Below are 24,695 nucleotides of genomic sequence, written 5' to 3'. Positions count from 1 at the left end.
GAAGAGACTCTCCAAAGGTATACAATAATTGAAATCTGATAAAACATCCGGAATTCACGTAATTTCATCCGAACCCTGAAAGTATGACAGCAAAGCACTTCATGCTAAATTTCCGGAATTTATTTTGGATTGCTGGGAGTAAAGCGAACTTCCACACGAGTTTCTGAGGCGCAATCATCACTAAACTATATGAGAAGGAAGGATAAAAGGTCATCACCTTAAATTATTAAAGATGTCACTTTGCTCCTTATAGAAATTCTTGATGAACTTGCAGGACTAATGTCCACTATTGCAGAAGCATGTCATCTGAGAGCAAATGTAGTTTTCCAGGTATCAGAAAGACTTGTGATGTTCATAAGCAACTTTTGTTGATTTCGTAAACAGAAAAAGCTTATGACAAATTTTGCAAGGATTAGCATATCTTCCTGAATTCCTCAAAATGCATGATGATCAGGCGGTCATGTCACATATGACAATGAATGACATGCATCTTTGCACCAACTTTTTTTTAGCATAATACTTTCAAGATACTTCGATAAAGAAAACTTGATATCACATCGACCAGAAGTCTACTCAAATCTTAGACAATTGAAAGCACACATCAAATCTCTATTATCAACTTATCCGGGAACTATTTATTCCTTGCAGACAATACCGCCCTCACTGGACACTAAACGTTTTTTGTAGAAACTGCAGAGCTTTTTGCACTGAACGTCAATTTAAAGAAGAAAAAATGCTGCTGTACCCATAAACTCATCTAAACTTGAATTAGTCCAACAATTTACCTCTTCAGGAAATATCATTTCACGAGAGATTGACAAGAGGAATGAGAAGCATTCGGGAAATTTCATTTAAAAAAGTATGAAACAAACCGCAATAAGCATCAGAAGAAAAATAATACAGAGTGATCATACTATCCACTCTTCTATATAGTTCAGAATTATGGATCATTAACCTTGATTAGCTGGCTCTATCAGTTACTTCCGCACTATCCTAAATATCGATTACACTGATCACAAGATCAATCACTGGTATAGAGGCTAGGACATATTCATCTGGCCAATAATGGACAATTATAGCCTTTCTAAGACTTTGCTCTATGCTAAACTCGGCACTAGGCTAACTCCACTGGATGTCATAGTGGTCCACTCTTAGTCTCAAATCGAGAAACATTGATGATACTCATTTCGTACAGAAAAGCACCATCTGATGTAACCTTTCGTTTACCTCTTCCACACTAATCTCATTCTCAGTAAAGCTAAGCTATGAATTTCACTACTTCTAAGTAAAATTTGATTTCTTATATATTTGCTTTTTCATCAATTTATGACAATAAATTATGATACTTCATGTGATATTTATTGTGGTAAAAAAAGAAAGAAAAATAATTCTTTCATGGTATGAAAGAATTATTTCATGATGTTTTTCAATGTTACAGAGATTCCACTTTGTGATTTTTTTCCACCCTAACTCCAAATAACACTGTTACAACTCTTCACAATGAGCGTTAGTTGGTTAACATATGTATGCAATGTGATGTAAAATATTCAGTTTATGCAAATTTATAAACAGTATATATAGGATGAAAAGTCAGATCAAAAAATCCGAAAGAAATTCAAAAGAAGCAAAACACTTTAGTTCTCTTTCATTCCACTTGATCTTCTTTAATTTCCTCTATTTCTTTAATTTCGTCCTCTATTTTTAATGTTTCGTTCCTTACGTCATGCGATTTCTGATGAAAGACAAATGTAATGGCTCCACAGTCAAAGACTCTTTTCAGCACCTAAAAGTTCTTATGTCTAAAATTATTGGCTTAAAGTAATGAAAAAAAAAAAAAAAAAAAGAAATCCAGAAGAATTAAATCCGAATAATTTTTACTCTTTTAATGATATCTATCTGCACGTAAACATCATATGATAATACTTTAATTAATGATACCTTGACGACTAAAATAAAAAAATATGCATTGAGATTTCAAAAAAGTCACTTTGTCCGGTACTTTGCGTACATCTTTTTGAACATGATACCAATCACTGAGATCAGAGTTCGTATCAGCATGTTCCTGAGGTTCCCTATATTCGATACCATTTACACACCGGTCGCATTTCAATCTAGGAATATAGTATTAATTTGATACAATTCAACCAGATATTTGAAATCGATATTTTCAACAACAATCATACGAAATATTTTCTAATAATACATGGATACAAATCTTCCTTCCAGAAAAATGTTGTCACATACCTCACTGTGATTATATAGAAGCTTCAGCAATTGCCAAAAATGAAAACTCACGAATGATGCGTGTCTGATGCGACATCTGCTTTCAAATCAAATAAGTGACGTAGTTGATCCTTACTAAAATGGCGAGCCACATCAGAAATTTCGTCAACAACACAGGATGACAGTGCTTTCTTGTGCGCCTGTCGTTGAAACATTTTTTCCTCGATACTACCAGTCTGTAAAGGCATATTACTGAGCAAAGTTATCAACTGAAATTTGAAAATGTTTTCCAAAAAGGCAAATATGAAATGAAATTCCAAAAATGAAAATATAGCAACACACTCTATGGTTCTGTCATTCTGTACAGTTCATTTTTTTCCAGCCATTTGAAATTCTTTTATTTTCATTAAGTTTCATTTAATTGCTTCCTATGTTGTCAACATCTTTTTGCGGTTTTTAAAATAAAAGAAACTTTATAAGCTTTATTAACCTCCATTTTCATAATGATCCAAATAGATAATAGTCAAAATTTACCTGTCGATGCTCATTCTCAGCTACACCAACTACATTACCAGATCAAAATAGCATTTATTTGAAATATATTACGGTAAAGAGTTTCCAAACCTTCCAAACCCACAACTAAATTTTTAAAGAAAGGATGAGATAGAATAAACTGAACTAAACAAACATCTCCGGCCAAGACCCCTTCATTCTTTCGCCGAAATCTTTTTCCAATACAAAAGTTTTATTCTTGTTTCTTACAAAGATTCAAACTGATGTTTCCAAAGTCCAGGTAATTCAAAACCTTATTTTTACATGCTTTTCTTAACTCCATGAAATTATAGAAATGTTCCTAAATAACAAATTCCAGGGTTAAAATATCCCACCCAACTGTGTCAGTAACAACAAGTAGTGAACAATTACTATACCATCTACAAAAGCATTCATTTCATTACTTTTTTTTTTTATTAATTTAAATCTTTGTTTCAACTAAACGGTTGAAAAAAAAAAAACGAAAACCTAATTCTCAAATTCACTTTGCCAACATTAATCCTTACCGATATTTTCCATCTTGACTACTAATATTATAATTATGTTTCTGTATTTCAGGATCTATCATATCAGATCATATCACTCATTACGCACAAACCTTCTTTTTCAAATTTCACAAATTCGTTGATTTTTCACTTCAGATTTTTATCATACAAAGAAAAAAAAAAAAAAATAACTACAATATATGATTTAAAAGCCTTTAATATTTATAGGGTTGCAATTATTTTTTTTAATTATTAATGTATTAGACATATGCCTAATATCACTCATAGCTTCATTTACCCGCAAACTAGACAAACATATATCTCTGCTCTAGTAACAGAAATTCTAATCTGTGACTACAACGCGTTTACTGTGCATCTTTGACTGCCACCCAGTTACTGTTCAGGAAAATAAGAAATTAGAACATATTTAGTAAACGAATAAGAGTAAAACTTTACTGACAACAACCGATAGATGAAACAGTTTTTCTTTTGCCCATCTCTCCATACTCGAGCCATCGCTTGATCATCATTTGCTGGGTTCCAATCCGGATCAAACATTATAAGCCGATTCGCACCAATCAAATTTAAACCACAACCACCGGCTTTTGATGATAACAAAAATACATACTCGACACTCTGAAGTGTAACGCTTATTCAATTTGTTAGCTACTATGATTTTAAATGATGAATTAAACTTCCAAATTTAAATATACCTTTCTTATGTCTGTCTATCTGTTAAATTTTATTTTTCCTATTCCTTCGAAACAATGTTCTGATTTTCTCGGCTATCTCTTTCACCATTCAAACAAGGTTCAAGAGTGCAGGGTTCAAGAATTCAGATATGATTCAGAAAATCACTATTGTATAAATGATTAAATCATGAATTTTGTGAAGAAAAATTCCAATGGTGGTTCAAGCATGAATCTTGTAAGCTTTATAAGATCACAATTAAATGTAACCTCGGGATCGTTGAATTTCTCTACTAATTTCGCACGCTGCTTAATTGTACAGGTTCCATCCAAACGAATATACGGATAGCGACGAAGCTGGCAAAGCTGCAAGTTTTCTATATGATAAAATCATCATCGAGCTGCACATTTAATGCTCATTTTCTTTCGCTCCTAAATATAGCATGCACAACAGGACATTATAATAGGCCACTAAGAATAATTTGGACAACTAAATTCCCAGATCAAACAAACTACCTTCATCAATAATTAATTTTGACACAAATCGACCTATTTAATTATTTTAATATCATACCAAACATCACTAAATTTACCACATCATTCGTATGTTATTTTTACCATGCGAGGTATAAATTCCGAAGCTTACTTCAACAAATGCATCAATCGTTTGTGTATAATTAGATACCAGAACAAATTTGTCATTTGTAGTGGCTCTTGTTGCTGCCAGCAGGTAATCCAGAACTTTCATTTTTCCAGAAAATGCTGGCTCGAATTTCTTTCCAAATTCTCCGGGAAATAGTTTCAAGCAATCTAGAAAATATGCAATGTGATCATTATTAGTATCATAAGTTACTAAAGTTAACAAATTAAATAGTTGTCTTTGATTAGTATCGAATAAAACCTTCAAATCCTTCCTCTTTCTTTTGACATTTATTAAGTATCAATTGCGGATGATTACATAATTTCTTCAAGTTTGTGATGAATGACAGTGCCGTTCCTGTTATTTTATCACCTGAAAACGAGAATATTTTAAATCCATTAATACTATTAGTACTACTGATCTATTAATTGCCGCACGAGAAAAAACTTAGCTCTTCCTAAACAGAAGATCTAAATAGAAGAAACACTTGCCTTCAGTTACTTTTTGCTTTCCACCCTTTGAAAATGCACTGATAAGTTGCCTGTATAACTTCTCTTGTAATTCTGTTAACTTGCAACAAATAATGAGCTCATATTTGACCTAAAACAAATTCATTACATGGTATGCAGTAAATGATTTCATATGAACGCTTAGCATACCTATCTAAAATAGATGAAATATTGTACCGGTAAATATTTCGTGAGCAATGCGGATGTTCTTCTGATGATGCACTTACTGACGATGGATGACATCTCAGTAAGTGCAGTATCACCTTTTTCGCGTTGCGCATCTGTCGCATCGGCATCTCGACCTCGGAGAATAATATTTTCGAAACGTCGTTTAAATTCCGAGGCTGTTCCAAGCAAACCAGGATTGACAAAATTTATCAGACTGGAAGTAGAAGTGATTAAAAGTTTCATTGTGGATGATAATTTTCTAACTGACAATCAATCATGGAGTACCTTAATCAGATTCATCATTAATGAATTGTTATATGACCTTGATAGATTATGAGAAATAATGCTTAATTGAAAGTGTTCTCCGAACTTCACAAGAAGTTTTTGATATTCCACAAAAACTACAGCAACCTGTAATATTCCAAGAGATCATTTTGTATTGGTGTGCCAGAAATAAGTACTCGTCGTTCACATTTTAAACCAAAAAGTGCTTGATATGTTTGATTATCGCTATTTTTCAATCGGTGACCCTGAGATAATAACCTTTGTAACTAAACCTGATACATATTCGACAAACAATGCATTAAGTACGAACGGTAAAAATAAGTGTGCAAATCAATATGGCAAAAAAAATAACGGTACAAATCAATAAACAACACAATGAGAAAGAGCACAAGAATATAAAGGGATGGGAATTTACCGTAATAATACCTTTCATTTCTGTGAGTTACTCGAATTGGGTTTGCTACTAGCGATAGCAACAAAAAGACTTTGAAAAAATGTTTTGAAACTTAAGAAGTAATGAGTAGATAATGATCCATCAGTAAATTGCCACCAACGATTAATAATATGAATATGAAATGAATCTACGACTACGCACTTAAGAATATATATAATGTGATAAAACACCTGATAATCCTAACTATTAGACTGACTACACTTCATAGTAGCGAAGAAATAGAGAAATATTAGAATACAAAATAAACCTCATCGCAAATAATTAATCCAATTTCCTTTTGCAATAGAATGGAAGCATGAAGACGAAAAGTTTCATAGGAAATAATGAGTACAGGTGTAGGACAACGCACACCCATCTGAGACATAAACTTTTCTGAAATAACGTAAACAAAAATATATATTATTCAACGATTTTCCCTACTACTTTTTTTTAAAAAAAAAAAACGAAGTTATTTCAAATCTGCTAATATTAGCTGAGATACACTAACGACAAAAGCTGTAAAGAGATCCAGAAATGTCAGACAATATATCAGACAAACCTAAGTTCCTGTCAATTTCATCTTTCCCTCCCGAATCCACGGGTAATGCATTCACTCGTCCGCCGAGCCACTTTCTAATTTCTTTATCCCAATTCTGTAAATTCATAAAGGTCCTACCAAATAGCATTTGAGACATAAATTCTTCTGAAATGGAAAGTTGCATTTTTAAACAACCCGGAATTTGCTTTCCGAAAGTTGCACCATAAAACGATAATGATTGATTGGACCAGATAATTGCGTGTTTTTTATTTAATAATTATATAAAATGTTAATAATTTATATCTTTCATGGTGTGAATAAGGATGATCATTAATCCTTACCCTCATGCAGACAAGTCTTTATACCTTTATATCAAGGTCAAAATGCAAATATGAATGTACCCACAACGAACAAAGCAAGAATTAACCTTGACAAGACTGCTCGGACAAACGATCACTGTCTTATTCAATGTCGGTTTTGCATCTGGTCCTTGTCTCTAAAGTAACTCTCTTGAATTTAAACAATTTCATTTTTACTTGGTTTTCTTCAGTAGAATAAGGACACTACATTTTTGTTCATTTCACTGTCACCGGCCTTTAGTAAATAATATAAGCTAAAACTGATTAACAATTCCAATATTTATATTTTCTCTGTTTTATATTTTGAGCATATTTGTTGGATAAAATTCGCTCCTCATAGGAATTCTCTTGCAATTCACTCCAAAAATGAAAACTCTATAAAACCCTTCTAATTTGTTTTTAGTATTCCGCTTCCATCTACCACTCAAATTAGATAGACCATTAACTGTCCCTTTCCTTCTCAGTATCCCTTTACATATTTCAGCTATAAACTTTAAACACTAACAATCTCACGGACAGCAGCAACACAGCACTATCTAGTTACGTTACTTGCGTTTGTTGTGAAATGTCATCTACATGACGGCCACTTCTCTTCAGTGCAAACCTTGACTGTTATTGTATAATGAGTAGGTATCACAAAATATTATTACATGATAATAGACATACAAGTAATGTCCACATTAAGGTGATACATTGCAGCGTTTTGCCCAAACCCATTTCATCTGCCATGATACAACCATGAGCGGAAGGAATGCGAACACCGGTGACGCAATCATACATAAATTTCACACCTTCCCGTTGATGAGGTCGCAGAACAGCGCTCAATGTTGGATCCACCACAACATGTACCTTCTAATTTAATTTTAAATATCTCAAGTTCCCATAAGCTTTTTTCGAACATCAATATATAAGGAACTCAAATTTTGTAGGAGTCACAAAACATCATGTTTTTGTCAAACAAGGTTCACAATATCGTAATTACCCTACAACAAGCCAATAATACATCAGGCTAAGAAACCAAATCGGAAATATGCTACTTCATATTAATTTATATTATGTGGTAGTATATACCTACAGGAGCAACCAACTGATAAGTGCAGTGATGTTCACCTGTTTGTTAGTAGTATCAAGTTTGAGCGCATCATGTGCACTAAGTTCCGGTGGTGTAAACAGCACCAAGGCTCCTTCACTATATGGATCAAACAGTGCACATCGAACCGTTGAATGACGGAGACCAAGAGGACGAGCCCGGCCAGGACCTATCAATGGAAAAAAAAATCCAGTTACTCAATGGTCATTCTCATAATTCTTAACTCTCGAAAGTGCACTGATAATCCGAAATGGAAAAATGAAGATATATTATTAGAAAATGTTAAAGCATATACATAAGTTGAGCAGACAATGGCAGTGGACATCGGCTCGGAATTACGGCTAGTAAGCAATTGACCCGAGAACCGACATGTGTTATCTAATATATCAACACATGTTCGAAACTACGGGTTAACCGACAGCCGCCATGCCGATGTGGAGTGACACTACTTTAGTAGGACTAATCAATTTCAACAAGTTCAAAACATAACACAAAAAAGAAATATTTAGAGACAATAATTACTTCTGTAATCAGGAATGGGGATTTTGAAAGGCCTGCTGAGAAGCCTGCTGATCATTTCTTCATGGAAACCTCGTTCTTTTTGCATTAAATCTTCAATAGCTGTGACTAAGATTTTACGATATGGACTTTTAAGCTCATTTCGGTCGGGATTTTCGTTATTCTGAAAATACCCATCAGCATTTCACTTTGAAATAGAGAAATGGATTAATTAAAGAAAAAAACTTGAAATATTAAGAAAAATCAAAGAGATGACGGAAAAGCCCCCAAAAGTTGCAACACAGGGCATCCGTTTTCTCAAATGATAACATGTGAGGATTACACTGACCTTGCTTAACAATAACTAGCCTTCCAATAGTATTGTAATAACAAATAAGGTTTGATCAACATGCTGATTTCAACTGGAGAGCATTAAGTCATACACTACAACCAGATAGAATAGCAACTAAACACGATACATTCCAAGCAATGACCTTGACGGGCAAAAATGTTAAATATCTCTGGTATGAGGTGAGCGAACTACACCTCACATCAAACATCTCCCAAGCTTTCCATGGAAAGGAAGGACAGTTAAGGAGTGACATGATTATAAGAATTTAAGAACTTGTAATATAAACAATGAGAAGTAGCTGGATGAATTACAAGGCACTGAGCAACAGAACTATCACTACTATATGGCATATGGCATCGGGTCACTACATCATAATGAGGAGAGGTCAGCAATGGCGGGAAGATCGAATCAGTCAATGTGTGGCTTTCCCGTGGACCGATATGTGTTGTGCAATTTGTCCCACACATATTCGGAGCTACGGGTAGGTCACACACCAACATATTTACGAGAGACAGCTGCAGGCATAGATCAGCCGCAATTGTAAGGATCAGATCGAAGGACAAAACCTAATAGAATGCAAGTGTAAAGTGATTGATTACGACTATTTTTGAAGAAAGCAAAATTCATTACCTTCACAGACTAATTCAGAAAACATTCATCATGATTACAAAACTCCAGAAAATTTGCACTAACTTCTAATGCGTTCATTTTGTGTTTTTTCCGCTCCCGTAATTTTGTGCCGTCACCAAGCGAAACGTATGGTTTTATCGCAGGTGACGACGAAGTCCCACCGACCGTTGAAGGAGCCAAGCTTCGTCTCTTAATAAAAGTAAAAAATATGTAGAACATTAACTAAATTATATCCGAAATTACCAAATCTATGCGAATGGTGGAAAATGTTCAGAAACGTGTATATTGAAAGCTTATACATTAAAAATGTAAAGAAAAGAAAAGTAACCATTTCTTAGTAGCAATATTTATAGTAATAGCAATATCGATGACATCACTGACACAATCTAAATAAATTTTCAGCGTATCAGTGTGTTCAAATAGTGGAAAAAACAGCAGCATTTATTTCATCTGTCATATTTCATCAATTAAAATTAACTCCTTAGCAAAGCCTTCGGTCATCCTGAACTTCAAAAGAACAATGAAAAACATTAAAACACAAAAAAAAAAGAAAAAAAGACAACGCCAAAAAACTGAAAAAAATGGTGGGGAAAAAAAGCTCCTTTTCCCGAACGACCACATCTAAAGATGCGGAATGAAATCCCATGTAATCTTACACAGCGCTGAATGTCAAGTAGTAAAATTCATACATCAAAAACCGTTGGATAGATTACCTACGACCTCTGGCTACACATGACTCGGGTAAGTGGTACGAGATATGAACTGCTCCATAAACCAAGAACATAAATTCAACTGTTAAATTGAAAACCAAGAGCAAGGATGGACAGCGTAACTTGGCAGCTTTATATCAAACACAGGGAAAGAGAAGTATCCCCAGTGAAATAATGTGAAATATTTCGGCGTGGATAGAATATTACCGGCCAACGTCGTACAGCAACATCACACCGGCGGTGATCATCAGACACTTTTGCAAACAAAAGGCAGAACTCCCCTCTCCCTCACCCCCACGCACCACCTGGCACGAACTGCGGTAATCTCATAAATGCGCAAAGGTAACACACACAGACACAGACAACAGACAGACACGCACACACACAGAAATTACCCCTTACAGCTTGTCCAAAATTTAGAACATACTTGGTGCTACCGAATCCGAGACTTTCATCTAATCTCCTCCCTTTACCTTCCTTCCCTTTACAACCCTCATATAAAATACAACAACAACAACAACCATCATCATCATCATCATCGTCATCGTCAACAATGACGCATCGCACGCGCTCGCTAGCACGCACGCAAAGTGGGGCGCATCATTCTTATTGCGGGTAACAACATGACGCATACGAAGCACAGATTTCATACAGGTAATCATGTGACGTGACTCACGTAACTTACTTGCACACCTACCACAACGACAACCCACACACATATCCCCACCAACCAGACCCCAACCACTAGAGCCACCATCCGCCGCCGCACCGCTCCGCGCGTCTGCTGACCACTACACTGACCAGTGATGACGAAACCTCCACCCATCGTGCTAGTCTCCACTTGAACTGATGCCAAATGATGTAATTAGGGCATTTTCAGTACCGTATCCTTCCATTATCGACTGATTTTGCAAGATCTTATTTTAAGACAGCATTGGACTGTTGCAGCTCCAAAATTGTGCTATACAGCACTAAAGCGCGATTTAATTTCTTTGCAATACAAGTATGTTTCGTTGATTTTAATGATCTTTCGTTTGTTTTTTCAATAATTTTTCGTCATATGTTATAATATATGAGATTTAGAAAAATGAGGAAGTGCAAAATTTATGGGCACGTAACATAAGTATCGTTTACTTTTAAAAAAGAATTCTAAACGATCTCTTCCCTTTATTCTGATGTGGTCCTTCTTTTCCATTTATTTTCTTCCTCTTCTTCATCCTCAGTTACTTAGCTTTACTTCTCACACCTTCCTAATCATTCTAACACATTTATTGGCTGGGAAAAAACAATCTCATTTGAAGATTGATATGATCATAAATTCACAACTTAATGAAGCAAATGTTGTAAACAATAATGCGATATCTGATAATAAGACTCGATTAGTCTAATAAATTTGATGGATTAGGAAATGGACAAATTACCAAAATATCATGTAATGAAAGATTTCATGAATTAACAGTTGCTATTGCAGGGAATGTCAAGGGTACAACAGGCAGACGGTCATCAACTGATCAGTTCGTTCGATTCATTTCTTTTCGATGCTGATGGAGTGCTGTGGCTTGATGACACAGCATTACCGGGCGCTGCAGATTTCCTGCGACATCTCGTATCTGCTGGTTTGCATTTCACTTATTCTCTTTTCTTTTTTCAAATTTAAATCCGTGTAGAAAAAGAAAGTCCGAAATTTTTTGCTTACTACCATTTCTTTCTCTCTTCTTTTTCTCCTCCTCTCTTTTCATTTCTTGAGGAATATTTGGAACTGTTCAATCACTATTGTTTTCCACAGTTTCTCCCGAAGATGGAGAAAAGAGGAATGAACACATTGAACACATTTTGATGTTTTCTTTAGAATAATAACTTCGTGCTTCCACCTTTTTGCCAATTTTTTGATAATGAAGCATTTTTCAGGTAAAAATGTCTTCATACTAACAAATAATTCAACCAAGACATTGGATGATTACGTGAATAAATGTAAGCGAATAGGCTTTGATATGCTGTCTGATGACCACATTTTATCACCTGCTAAAGTTCTGGCTCACATATTGGCCAAGGAAAAGTCCGACTTGCCAGTGTATATTGTTGGTTCAAGTGGTTTACAAGTAATTTTTTTTTTTTTTTTTTTTGTACTATTTTATTTTATTGCTTTCCAGACATGGTTTTATTACTTCAGAGAGAATTGAAAAAAGAAGGAATAGAAAGCTTTGGGACAGGTCCCGATCTTGTCGAGTCTTACACCAATGTCGAATCCATACAACAAATGGATATATCCAGAAAAGTGAGAGCTGTAGTAGTTAGCTTCGATATACATCTAAGCTATCCTAAAATAATGAGGGCTGCAAACTATATCAATCAGGCAGGAGTACGTTTTTATGCTACCAATCCAGATCCAAGGCTGCCTGGGCCTGTACCAGGTAATTAGTGCTTTTATATTTCCTCATCAAAATGCTATATATCAGCGGCAAAAAAAAGTAATTGGGAAGTTAAGTAATTGCTTTTTGTAACCTCCTAGTTCAAGTGGAAAGTTGTCTTTATTTTTATATTTTGGGAATGCAAATTTCGAGAAGTTTAGGATCTTATAACTCTATTTTCACTATTTTCAGGTGTTGTTATACCAGGATCAGGTGTCAGTATGAGAGCAGTGCAAACAGCTGCTGGCAAAGAACCAGTCGTAATTGGTAAGCCTAGCAAAACAATGTTCGAATACATCAAGGAAAGGTGTATTTTTGTTGTTTACTAATTTTGGTTTGGATATTAGATCAGTTCATGCTGTTATGCACAGCCTTAGTTTAGTTATCTCTTCAGCATATTTTTTTTTTTAATTGTCCATGTTAACAAATCATAATCTTGGAAGTAGTGTGAATAGCAAGGAAATATTGTCAAGTGTTAAAAGAAAATGAACTAAGTAAACGGTTTCATTCTGTAGTTATGTCTGTGTAAATAGTGCATGAAAGTTTGACTATTCCGATTTTTAAAAGTTCTTTTTAGGTTCAATCTGAAGGCCGAAAAGTCAGTGATATTTGGTGACTCATGTGAAACAGATATAAAATTTGGACATGTAAATGGTCTAACATCGGTTTTAGTAGGTACTGGAGTGCACGATCTGAACAAAGTTGAGGAATTCGAGAAACATGGATATAAAGATTTTATTCCAAATTTCTATACTCCTTCTCTTAAAGTACTTTTTGATATATTACAGAAATAGGAAATTTAGATTCTTTTGAAATTGTAAAAAGTCTTTACTGTGTCTGTACTGTATTATTTCATTTTTCTGATTCTTGTTCTGAGAAATTGCCAAATTTACGTAATCTGAGGCTTGGTTTTGGTCAAATTCTTTGTGAAAGTGAGCGACTGGCTTTACTGTTCATATTCATTAATGAATCCGATCTATATAAGCGATTAATAGACCGACTCCTGTTCCAAATAATTTCTACTTCAGATTTTATGATCCGCATGTAAAATTTAATTGTAATTACAGCAGATTCGTTGTTTGTTAAATTTAAATTACCGATGATTGAAATTTGTACACATCAATTCAATACGTGGTTGTTTATATTCGATATCATTTGAATCCTTAAAATTCTTTTCTGGTGGTTAAGTATTATTATAGCTGATGGACTTTCATTTTCATCTTTGTGTTAAAACAGTCTTTTTTTTTCTATTTTTCATGTTCATTCCTTTTTTATACTATATTAGTGTGAATAATTACTACAATAGTAAAAAAAATTAGTCTTTCGCACAGTTTTCAAGCTTAATTCATGTAGCAGATATGATCTGAATATGATCTGATTCCTCGTTTCCGATTGTGACTTAATGATTCTTTACACATTCCTAAAAGTTAGTTTTTTTCTGAACCAAACAAACAAACAAAAAAAAAAAAAAGTTTAATTTGTCAAGATGAGACGATGATTTAATGAAGAATTTTCGTTATAATTCATTTTGTAATCAAGCTCAGTGGGGTATTCTGTGGATAATTAGATGGGTGAGCATTTTATTTACCTGCTGTTCATCATAATCTAGAGAACAAATTTGAATTTTAAACAAATTAAAGTGGTCATAATTAAAAATTTCTAAGACCGAATTGATAATTAAAATGAACAGTGCATTTCATAAATATCCAACATATTAGATGCTTATTTTTTCAAGAATTTCCTCAACATTTATTTCAATTAAAGTCCATTATTGTTGTCGAGTAGTACGATAAATAAGTGGATTGGTGCAATTAGTAAAATTGATGTGAAATGAAACAAAATTTGCGAAGTGGGATGAATGTTTTGCGCTAAATAGAAAAAAAAAAAAAAAATGTTAAGAAGCGTTCATTTGGTTTCATAGTTGCTTATTTCTCTCTGTTCAAGGAGCATCGATGCATCCTACATTTATTTCATATTAAACTTTTGAGGAAAAAAAAATATTTTCTTTACAAATTTTTTCCACCTTTATTTACTATTTTCATACTAATTGTTCAATTTGAAATGTCATATTTGTATTGGAAATGGTTTAAAATGATTATTAATTCAAAAATCTATTGTTGTAAGGGAAAGAAAAACAAAAATAGGAATTATAAAAGCTAGTCAGTCTATTTTTCATTTCATTCATAATCTTTTATTTTTTTTTTTGTTCTTTTTGCTCGTTCTAAATTAATTTTGATTAATTTGAATAGATAAAATCCTTTATATTGATATTTCTATTTTTGTTTTCGATAAGCAAATTTTAATATTAAGAAAATATTTTAAAATCTTTTCAAATTCAGATTTGTATTTTAAAATTGAAGTGCTTAGGAAGAAAATAATAACAGATTGAAATCATTAGGAAGAAAACAATACAGATGCCAATTTAAATTTTATTACTTAATGAGATACTAATGGAACAGTAAAAATAAAAGGGAAAATAATTTTGAATTATCATTAAAGAATAAATTTTTTTAATATAATAAATATTTCTTATATTAAGTTTTTTTTTTTTAAATATTTTTTAATATAATATTTTTTTAATATATTTTTTAATACAATAAATATTTCTTATATTAAACAATCAATAAAGTTAAGTTTTGATAACTTGTGCGCTCTTAGAAAACATTATATAATTCCAAGATAACAAATATTTTTATAAATATTTCTAATATTAGTTAATCAAGTAATGAAATCTCACATTAGGTTGCGAACAAAATTTTAAGAATATTAAAATTTCGAATTAAAATTTCTGAACTTTTTACGAAAATTTTAATAATGAAATTTTGACTGAATTTTTTTTTTTTTTTTTTTTAAAGAAAAATTTATTCATAGCAAATATGAATATGTTAAACCATTGTTGCAAATTATTTTTTGCATATGCATTATGCAAATTTGAAACAAATTTGGTATACTTTTTCCTTTCAGTCTTTTATTTGATTATGCAAATTTCAAGAACATACTTTTTACTTAGTTTAGCACATTTTTTCCTTTCAATCTTTTATTTTGTTAATATTTGATGGTAGATATAAAAGGAGAAAAATTAGAAATTAGCATAGAATTTGCATTATTTCATTTTCATATGGTTAACTTATCACCAATATCAGTGGTTATCATTCCCTAATTGATTCACTTATCACCAATATCAGTGATTATCATTCCCTAATTGATTCACTTATCACCAATATCAATGATTATCATTCTCTAATTAGTTCATTTATCACCAATATCAGTGATTATCACTCCTTCTATTCCTCTTCTAATCATGGATCACTTCTTCCACATTACAGGATGAATCAGTCTGTTTCAAAATTAAATCTTTTTTTGCTCTTTTGAATTTATGTGTATTCGTGTGCGTTTTTTTTTCTTTTTTTTTGGGAAGTAAAAATTTTTGTTGTGCAGTAAAACGTTAAATAATGTTGTTAAGATGAAGTTTAGAAATTTTCCATCTTCTCTTAAATAATTTTCATCTCTCTGATGAAATTTTACAGTTTTATTTTTAGTAGTCTAATTTAATAGTAAAATTTTATGGTGAAATTTTATAACTTCAATTAAATATTTTCATCTTTTTGATGAGTTAATATTTTGTCAAACTTTGTTCTAGCTAATTTGTACCTATACTTTAAAATATTCTTTGGACAAAGAAATAGTTTAAATAATTAGCAACCATCGAATAGTTTTTTTTTATATTTTATTTTGTTGAATATGAAATGTTTTGAGAATGCAATTGTATGAATATTTTAGATAATTAAATAATTAAAGGTGCATTTTGTACTGTATTATTGATATAGTAAATAATAATTTTAATTATTAATTAACAAATTATATTAACTTATAAATTTATAGAAAGTGAATTAGTTATCGTACGACAAACAATAATGATGCAAGATCGGAAAGCAGTTATTGTAATTCAGCCTACACCAACACAATCTGATTATTTGCAAGGTAAATTTTATTCTAAATGAAATTTAAACAGAAATGAAAAAACAGAATTGTAATTTTTAGACGATAAATTTTTGTTATATCTGGAGTAAGTTATATTTATTCTTCATATAAATATAACTGTTAAATCAACTCACTTAAATATGAATTAAAAATTATTTTAACTTAAATTTGCTTAATTCTATGTTTTGATTTATTTGATAGTTTTTACAGATATTTTAGAATTGTTTATTAAAAGTTTTCAGTGTTTAAGCAAATTTCAAATATCACTAATTATCATATATTCATTTCCATTTTGAATTGTTATGCTATGCTTACTTACATATTTTGCTTACTAAAATAATATTTATGAAATGTTTGAGAAGGAAGATACATTACTGAATGACATTACCTCAAAGTTTATAATTCTGTATTCTCGAGAATCTTGTCTTGTCTCCTCCTGTCAACATCAATTTGTCAATAGATGTTACTAGTCCACAACTACTTTACGGTTATCTGTAAGGCTTAATTTGATTCATCGTGAATTCATTTCATTTCAATCACTTTTTATGTGAATATTTCTTATATGTGCGCATTTATGTGTATGAATGTGTATGTATGTATGTGTGTATGTGTGTGTGTGTGTATGTGTGTGTGTGTGTGTGTGTGTGTGTGTGTGTGTGTGTGTGTGTGTGTGTGTGTGTGTGTGTGTGTGTGTGTGTGTGTGTGTGTGTGTGTGTGTGTGTGTGTGTGTATGTGTGTGTGTGTGTGTGTGTGTGTGTGTGTCCAACTGCTAGTAAAATATTTTTTCTTGAAAACCAGATGAGGTATAACTTAACCTGTTGTTATTAAATAATTAGTGAAAATAAATCAATCATAAACAGTTTTTCATAAGCGTTACTGACTTATAAGGAAAAACTGGACATTTGCGCACATATAATGATAATTTTATTCTAAAATATGAGATGAAAAAGCAAAAAAAAAAAGGAAAAGCGGAAATGGATGGCAAAGATTTAAAAGGAGGAAATTATTTAATTTATGCTTAGCAAATGATAATACTAGTTGTAATTGTAATTGTAATTATATTTCTTTTAATGAAAATCTTTTAGTAAAATATTTTTTCCTTTTTTTTTTTTTTTTGCTTTCTTATAATTTAACAATAACAATTTGCTTTCTTGTATTAATAATAATAAAAAAGAAAAAACTCGCATAACTAATGTCTTTCATGTAACCCTGTGCCAATATAAAAAAATTGTGCCATAAATTCTCAGTGAGATGAGCAATTGAAAATTTTTAGACAATATTGATGACAAAGTGAGGTTTAAGAGAAAATATTGCAACAAAGATTAATCACTATGCTGGAATTGTTATCAGTTATCATTCATTATCAATTATCAAGATAAGTACATAGATTATGATTTCATTTTTGAGAATTAATGAAATTTCACAATATTTATAATAGTTAATTTATGTTTAAAATAATTCTTTCTTACAAATAATGCATAAATAAACACAAAATTAATCAAATTAATAATTTGAAAAATTTCAATAAAATATAATTATTTCGGTTTGAAAAAAAAAAAAAAAAAAAAAAAAAGAAAGAGAAACATTACGAGAACTAAAAGGAGAAAAAACAAAAATTAGTTTAATTTTTTTATAACTTTTCTTTCACTTCCTTCCCCTTTCTCTCTCTCTCTCTCTCGCTCTCCCTCTCTCTTTATCAAGTGACATTAATAGTAAAAGAGGAATGAATAATTAGAAAAAGATTGAAAATATTTTTGCATGAGGAATTGATGAGAAAGAAATGTTATGGAAATTATTAATGCGTTTAAAAGTTAAAGTTAAATGGAAAAAGAGGAAGGAAAGCAGTTGTTTGCAACAAAAAAAAAAAAAAAAAAAAATATCAAAAAATAATTTGATGGAATGAAATGGATTTCAGTTTTATTTTTGCTTGAATATATAATATTTTCTTTTTGTTTTTTGTAAATTTATACAATAATAACTTACTTTTTGCTTAGGTAATTTCATAACTTTGGCAAATATAATTTTAAATTAAAACTAATTAAAGATAATTTAATAAAAATGAAAATGGATTAGAGAAAAAACAAGAGAGAGAGAGAGAGAGAGAGAGAGGGAGAAATGAATTTTTTGTTAGTGATTGGAAAAAAAAAAAAAAGTAATAATAAAGAGTGAAAGAAAATGAAAATATATTTTAACAATTTATTTGCTTTTGTTAGTTTGATGCAAATGAATAAATTATCATTTTGCACAAATTGATTTTTGCTATGAAATTTTCTGTAGTATTAGAAGAGATTAAAATTCTTTTATTTTAAATCAAAATTTTTTTTTTCGTTTTTTTTTTTTTTGAAGATAGAAAGATGTGAAGAAATGTGTAAATTTAAAAAATTAAATTACTGTTTTATCAATAATAAACATATATTCAAAATGTCAAGCATTGTTTTAATTATGATATGAATGATAGAAGTTTGTATGTCAAATTTTCAATTTTGAAATGCTCAATTTAAGAAAAAGCAGCAAAAATTTATTATGTATCAATGAAAATGAGGAATGCGTAATAATAATAATAATAATAATAATAATAGTAATAATAGCAATAATAATATTATTATAATAATAATAATGTAACGATAATAATAGTAATAATAATATAATAATAACAATAATAATAATAAGTAATTAAATGGATTCTAATAATTAAACAGTATGGCTTAATTTTTTATTATTTAAAAAGTGAAAATTGCATTTATTCTTTAAAAAAAGAAATGAATCAAAAAATTCAAATTAAACTATAAAAATATGAAAAAAAAAAAAAAAAAATAGTTGTTTATGCAATTATTATTGCAATGAAATTTGAAATGGAAAATGTAAAGTATAAAAACGAATGATTGTAAAATTTTTTAGATTAATATTTTCAAATTGATATGAGCATTAAATGAAATGATTATACATTTATTAGAAATTGTTTGTTTATTTGTTAAAAGGTACCTTTCATTGCTATCATTAATTTCATTTGCATTCAAAATAAACCAGTTCTTATAATCGATATGTTCCATTTTAATTTAACATATATCTTTCTAATTTATTATTTATTATCATAATCAATTATCATTCTATTGATACAATCTTAATCTTCTTTTTAGCAAATATTAATCAATTTTTTTTTTTTTTTTGTTTATTTTTTTTTTGCTAATTATATTAACTTACTTTCATTTTTTTTTTAACTGTTACATTCCAAAATATTATCATTGTTTTCTTATTCTATCAAAAAATACTTAATAGCATTATAAAATATTTTAAGAATTTGATATATTAATGTTATAAAGTATGCATAAATTATTTAAAAAAAAAAAAATTTAAAAATGCCTATGTAAAATAGAAATAATAATTTTCGTTCAGAATTTTTTTTTTAATTTTAATAAATAACAAATCTTTCGTTTCATCTTTTAATGAAAACTTTTTTTTTTTTTTGTTTAGTCAGTCTTTGGAAATTTCAGAAGATTATGCTAATTCTTTCTTTTTTTTTTTTTTTTTTTTTTTTTTTGAATTTAACGCTAATATCTAGATATTTTTTTAATTCTTAATTCAAATAATCATACAATGATTTGATAATGATAATGATAATGATAACGATAGTACTTATCCTATATGAATGATAAAAGATTAACTTTTAATAATTTTTATTGTAATCATTTCAGGCATATAAAATCTTTCGTTTAGTTAAAAAAAAAAAAAAGTTATTCAATTTAAAATTTTAATCAATAAAAAAAAAAAAAAAAAAAAAGATTAATTGAATCATTAAACTTTCAATTATAAATAACACTGTTTCAGCTCATTTATTTAAATGCTATTAGTAATATTTTTTTTCATTCAAAAATTAATTATAGCGAAATCATTTCTAATTGATTTTTATTTTCTTTCTCACTTTATTATTACTATCACCATTATTATTTATTTTTTTTTTTAGCATTAATATTTATTTATCAGTATTCATTAGTATTTATTCATGTACTCATTTTTTTATTATTAATATTTATTTATCTATTTACCAATATTGTTTACTTATTTAATTATTTTTATTCATTTATTAATATTTATTATTTATTTATTTATTTTCATTATTGTCATTATTAACTAATGTTATTATAAATTATTTATTAATATCTAATCTGATGCATTGGAATTTTAATGTTTTTGTCGTTGACGATTTAATCATTAAATCATTCATCGTTCAATCAATTTGTCATTTCCTTTAAAAATATAATATCATTGAAATTAGATTTAAATTTATTAATTATTTTATCATAAAATAATTTTTATAATAAAATTGTTTTATTGTAATTATATCATTATAAAATAAAATTTTATTATAAAAATTACTAATTAGTTATTATTAATCTCTTTATTATTACAAAAATTAATAATAATCAATAAGCGCAATAACCCTTTAAATTAATTAGCTAAACATAAAAATTTTTATCACTTTAAATGTTTTTTTTTTTTTTTTTTTCTTTTTTACTGCAGAGAATAATTGAGGAGAAATTTTGCTTTTCGTTATTTAACAGTTACCTAAATTAATTAAGTAATTAAATAATTTTATTGTAAATCATAGTTAATACTTGTAGTTAATCATTAAATTACTAAAATTGAATAGTTTTAACTCAGCAAAAAATTAAATATTTAAATTCTATAAGATATAAATGTCATTGCATTTTATTATTGATAATTAATTATGTTTTATTAATAATTAATTAATAAAGAATTATTATTTATATTCTATTTTACATTACTTAAAATTTTTCTAACGATGAAATGAATGTGTGATAGAAGAAGAAATAGAAGCAAATGCAATAATAATAATAATAGTAATAATATGTGGGAGAATAAAATAAAGTAATAGCGATATTTAAACATTAAAATTTGAAATCTCCAAAAAAAAAAAAAAAAAAAAAAAAAAAAACAAAAATTTATGAGGAAAAGCTTATAAAAGTAGTTGAAATTGGTTCCATCGTTGCTTTTTCATTTTAACAAATTTTACTACGCTAAAATATCAAATTTCAATATTTTATACTTTAACATTTACTAAATTTATTTCAAATTATTCAGCTCATTTCTTCATTTCATTCTTATCCTTAATCATATTTTAAAATATACAATTAATCGTTTTAAAAATATTTATTTGTACAACTAACAATTAATTAAATTAACACAAATAAGCCTATAAATATATTTCAATAATAGTAATTATAAATCATTTCAAATGTGATTCCTAATTAGTTTTTTTTTTTTTTTTCGAAGATTTTAATTTTGATTTGCCAATGTATCATTATATTCTACTATGATTATTATTAATTATAATATCATTTCCAGTATATCATTATTTATGTTTGTTTCATTCCGCAAAACATTGTTTTATTGAAATAATCGATGAAATATAAATTCATAAATTAATTAGCCATTCTTCAAACTGGTCATTCATTTTAATTAAATTTGAAACAATTGATCATTTAATGATTGCTATGTGTTGTTAAATATACAATATTTTTGTGCTTTTAAATTAAAAATTTAAATTATAAAAAAAAAAAATTTTTTTTTCTAAATTTTTTCTAAATTAACAATTTTAAATTATAAAAATTAAAATTGTTTCACGAAGTTAAAAGAAAGAATTCCGCCTAGCTATTTTTTTGTTTTTTAAAGAAGGAAAAGAGAAGAGGAAAAGCTATTATTTGTTTATTTTTTAATTTTTCTTTTCCTTTTTTTTTTTTTTTTTTTCTTTTTGGTAACTAAAATACCAACTGCTCATTGTGTAACTTAAACTTAAAGTAGTTTATGTTGTAGAAGTAATGAGCGAATATACAGGTGAAGATTCACGAGATGTACAATGTGCTACCAATTTTCGAGCATTTCATGATATTCGAGCATGGAGTAAAGCTGTTAAGGTAAATATTTAAATATTATTAATTAGGTAAGTAAATGGTTTTTTTTTTTTTTTTTTTTTTTTTTTACAAATCAATTAATTAACAATATAACCAAAAATAAAGAAATTAATAATTTCTTTAAATATATTTTAATTATAAAATGAAAATTTAATTAATTGTAATTATAATAATTTTTTGTTTATAAATTATATTATTTCATTTTCATTTAATTTCTAGCCATGGTGTGAATTTTTTCGCTTATCGCAATTTGGCTTTTCATCAAATATTAATGGATATATTACAAGGATGAAAAAAAATTTTAATCAATTTATGGCTAATTATGCTCTTATCAGTGCTATTTTAATGGTTTGTATTTTGTTTTTGTTTATTAATCACAAAAAAAAAAAAATTGAATGATAAGAGATTATCATTTCAGATTTGTGGCATAATAACATCATTTTGGTTATTATTATCATCCATTTTGCTTGGAATATTAGTGTATTTCATTTACACAAAGACTAAAAATGGACCAATTAAAATTGGCACTGAAGAAGTACTGAATTATTTATTTTTTCTTTTTTTTTTAATTTTCAATTATTTTATTTTTCATTTTCCTTTTTTTTTTCTCAACTTTTTAATTCTATGAAAATATTTTTTAATGAAACGAATATATCAAAATTATATCAAATTTATAAATACTTTTTTAGATTCCTATTTGGATTTTATATGTTGCAGCAATATTCATAACTTTACCATTATTTATTTACGCTGAAGTTGGATATATTCTTTATTGTGCAATAGGTTTGTTCATTTATATTTTAAATTCTTTTTTGAAAAAAAGGAAAAAAGGAAGTGAAATTTTCAGAATTGTTTATCTAATCTAATAATAGCACTGCATTTCTTAAAAATATAGAAAAGACAGAAATAATTATTGAAATTTGTTTCCTATTCATTATTTTTAATATTATTTATTTAAAGTATTTCATTCTTTCTTAATTAATAGTTCCATTTCATTTTGAAAATTTCCAAATTAAATTTTAAAATTTTATAGTTTTATTCCTGGGAACTATTTTTAGGACAATTTTCTTTCTAGGAATTAGTATAATATTGGTTCTAATTCATGCTTCATTCTACAATAATGAAACGATTACGGCATTACCGGAAGTAAACGTGGAAGTGATGACAAAAGTAGATGATCAACCACACGTAGCAGCCGCTGAAATTACGTCAAATCAGAGAATTTCATCAAAACGTCACGTACTATTTCATGATATTGAAGATGATGATAACTAGAAACGAAGAGAAGATTTATGATAGAATACATTTTGTAGTTTGTGATCATTAATTGATGTTAATTAATTGCAATTTTTAAAGAATGAAAAAAAAAAAAAAAAAAAAAAAGAGAAAGAAAGAAATTTAGAAATTTTCGACATTTTCAATGTTTCATTGTAATGTCCCTCTTTGCTAATCTAATCTGTTCATTTGTTCATTTTTAATAATCATAAAATGTGACATTTATTCTCAGATAATAATTAACATTTATGATACCATTTATTATTATATAATATTCCTATCATTTTCTAATACATTTCCGATTGTATAATAAAACAACGAAGAAATTCGTATTTTCATTTGCTAATTTGAATTATTTTAGCTCAATAATATTTTAATTGTTATATTTAAATTATTTATAAATATCTATGATTATATCATAAATATTTACTGCAGAATATTTCAATATTTATTTCCATGGTGTCTTTCTTTTCTTTTTTCTTTTTTTTTTGCTTTTGCTTTTGTAGCATAAATATTATTTATTTTAAAATTTGAAACTAAATATTGTTTCATCCGTTATTTTTAACTCGTATATATATTCTCGCTTAATCTCGGTGTGTGTTTTTTTTTTTTTTTCTTTTAATTCATTTGCTTAAAATAATATATGAAAAATGTATTGTTAAAATTACTTACATATTATACTAAAGAAATTATCAATAAATAATATTAGCAACAAGTTTAATTCATTCAATTCAAAATAATCGCAGTAACCTGTTCAGTTATTAATAGAAAAGATTTATTAATACAATATAAATCTAATTATCTTTTAACCTTTTATTAATTACATTGTAAATCATTTTTAAAAACCATCCATCCATCCCTTTGATTGACCTCTCCCATTGCTAAAACGGTTTTTCTTTTCCTTTTTCTTCTTTTTTTTTTTTTTTTTCATTTTATCATT

At 28.5% G+C, this 24,695-nt stretch overlaps 4 protein-coding genes and 2 non-coding genes across 7 annotated transcripts; 2 read left to right on the top strand and 4 right to left on the bottom strand.

Moving 5' to 3' along the window:
- Positions 1-302: 302 nt before the first annotated feature.
- Bm17609 (Uncharacterized protein) lies at positions 303-912 on the bottom strand (the record flags this gene model as incomplete). The annotated part of the gene is made up of 2 exons (XM_043079825.1): positions 303-433; positions 873-912. The coding sequence occupies 2 exons, from the start codon at positions 910-912 to the stop codon at positions 303-305; spliced, it is 171 nt and encodes a 56-aa protein (XP_042935759.1).
- A 733-nt stretch (positions 913-1,645) lies between these two features.
- Bma-rad-54 (recombination factor GdRad54, putative) lies at positions 1,646-9,782 on the bottom strand (the record flags this gene model as incomplete). The annotated part of the gene is made up of 18 exons (XM_043079824.1): positions 1,646-1,783; positions 1,988-2,111; positions 2,296-2,459; positions 3,717-3,896; positions 4,220-4,315; positions 4,596-4,759; positions 4,851-4,961; positions 5,075-5,189; positions 5,276-5,480; positions 5,678-5,796; positions 6,253-6,377; positions 6,544-6,637; positions 6,950-7,018; positions 7,548-7,733; positions 7,992-8,140; positions 8,494-8,653; positions 9,515-9,640; positions 9,780-9,782. The coding sequence occupies 18 exons, from the start codon at positions 9,780-9,782 to the stop codon at positions 1,646-1,648; spliced, it is 2,328 nt and encodes a 775-aa protein (XP_042935758.1).
- Positions 8,313-8,403, bottom strand: Bma-mir-100.1. Its single transcript, XR_006228214.1, has one exon. It is a non-coding gene; the product is annotated as a pre-microRNA Bma-mir-100.1 (primary transcript).
- On the bottom strand, positions 9,230-9,320 carry Bma-mir-100.4. The gene has a single exon (XR_006228215.1). It is a non-coding gene; the product is annotated as a pre-microRNA Bma-mir-100.4 (primary transcript).
- Positions 9,783-11,635: 1,853 nt separating the features above from the next.
- On the top strand, positions 11,636-13,363 carry Bm4759 (the record flags this gene model as incomplete). Of its 2 annotated transcripts, XM_001895321.2 has the most annotated exons (5): positions 11,636-11,777; positions 12,070-12,260; positions 12,332-12,572; positions 12,762-12,876; positions 13,147-13,363. In XM_001895321.2, 5 exons carry the CDS (start codon positions 11,636-11,638, stop codon positions 13,361-13,363), a joined length of 906 nt encoding a protein of 301 aa, XP_001895356.2. The 2 variants fall into 2 exon arrangements, with proteins under 2 accessions (XP_001895356.2, XP_042935757.1); XM_043079823.1 differs by lacking the exon at positions 11,636-11,777 and having other exon boundaries at positions 12,153-12,260.
- Positions 13,364-16,483: 3,120 nt separating this feature from the next.
- On the top strand, positions 16,484-23,755 carry Bm8029 (Uncharacterized protein; the record flags this gene model as incomplete). Its single annotated transcript, XM_043079822.1, has 6 exons — positions 16,484-16,550; positions 22,383-22,483; positions 22,700-22,828; positions 22,899-23,015; positions 23,170-23,263; positions 23,556-23,755. 6 exons carry the CDS (start codon positions 16,484-16,486, stop codon positions 23,753-23,755), a joined length of 708 nt encoding a protein of 235 aa, XP_042935756.1.
- Positions 23,756-24,695: the final 940 nt, after the last annotated feature.

The sequence above is a fragment of the Brugia malayi genome (genome assembly GCF_000002995.4).
Source record: "Brugia malayi strain FR3 genome assembly, contig: Bm_v4_Chr3_scaffold_001, whole genome shotgun sequence".
In the NCBI taxonomy this organism is placed as follows: Eukaryota; Metazoa; Nematoda; class Chromadorea; order Rhabditida; family Onchocercidae; genus Brugia; species Brugia malayi.
Note: the sequence above shows the minus strand (reverse complement) of the source record. Positions and strands in the feature narration are given on the sequence as shown.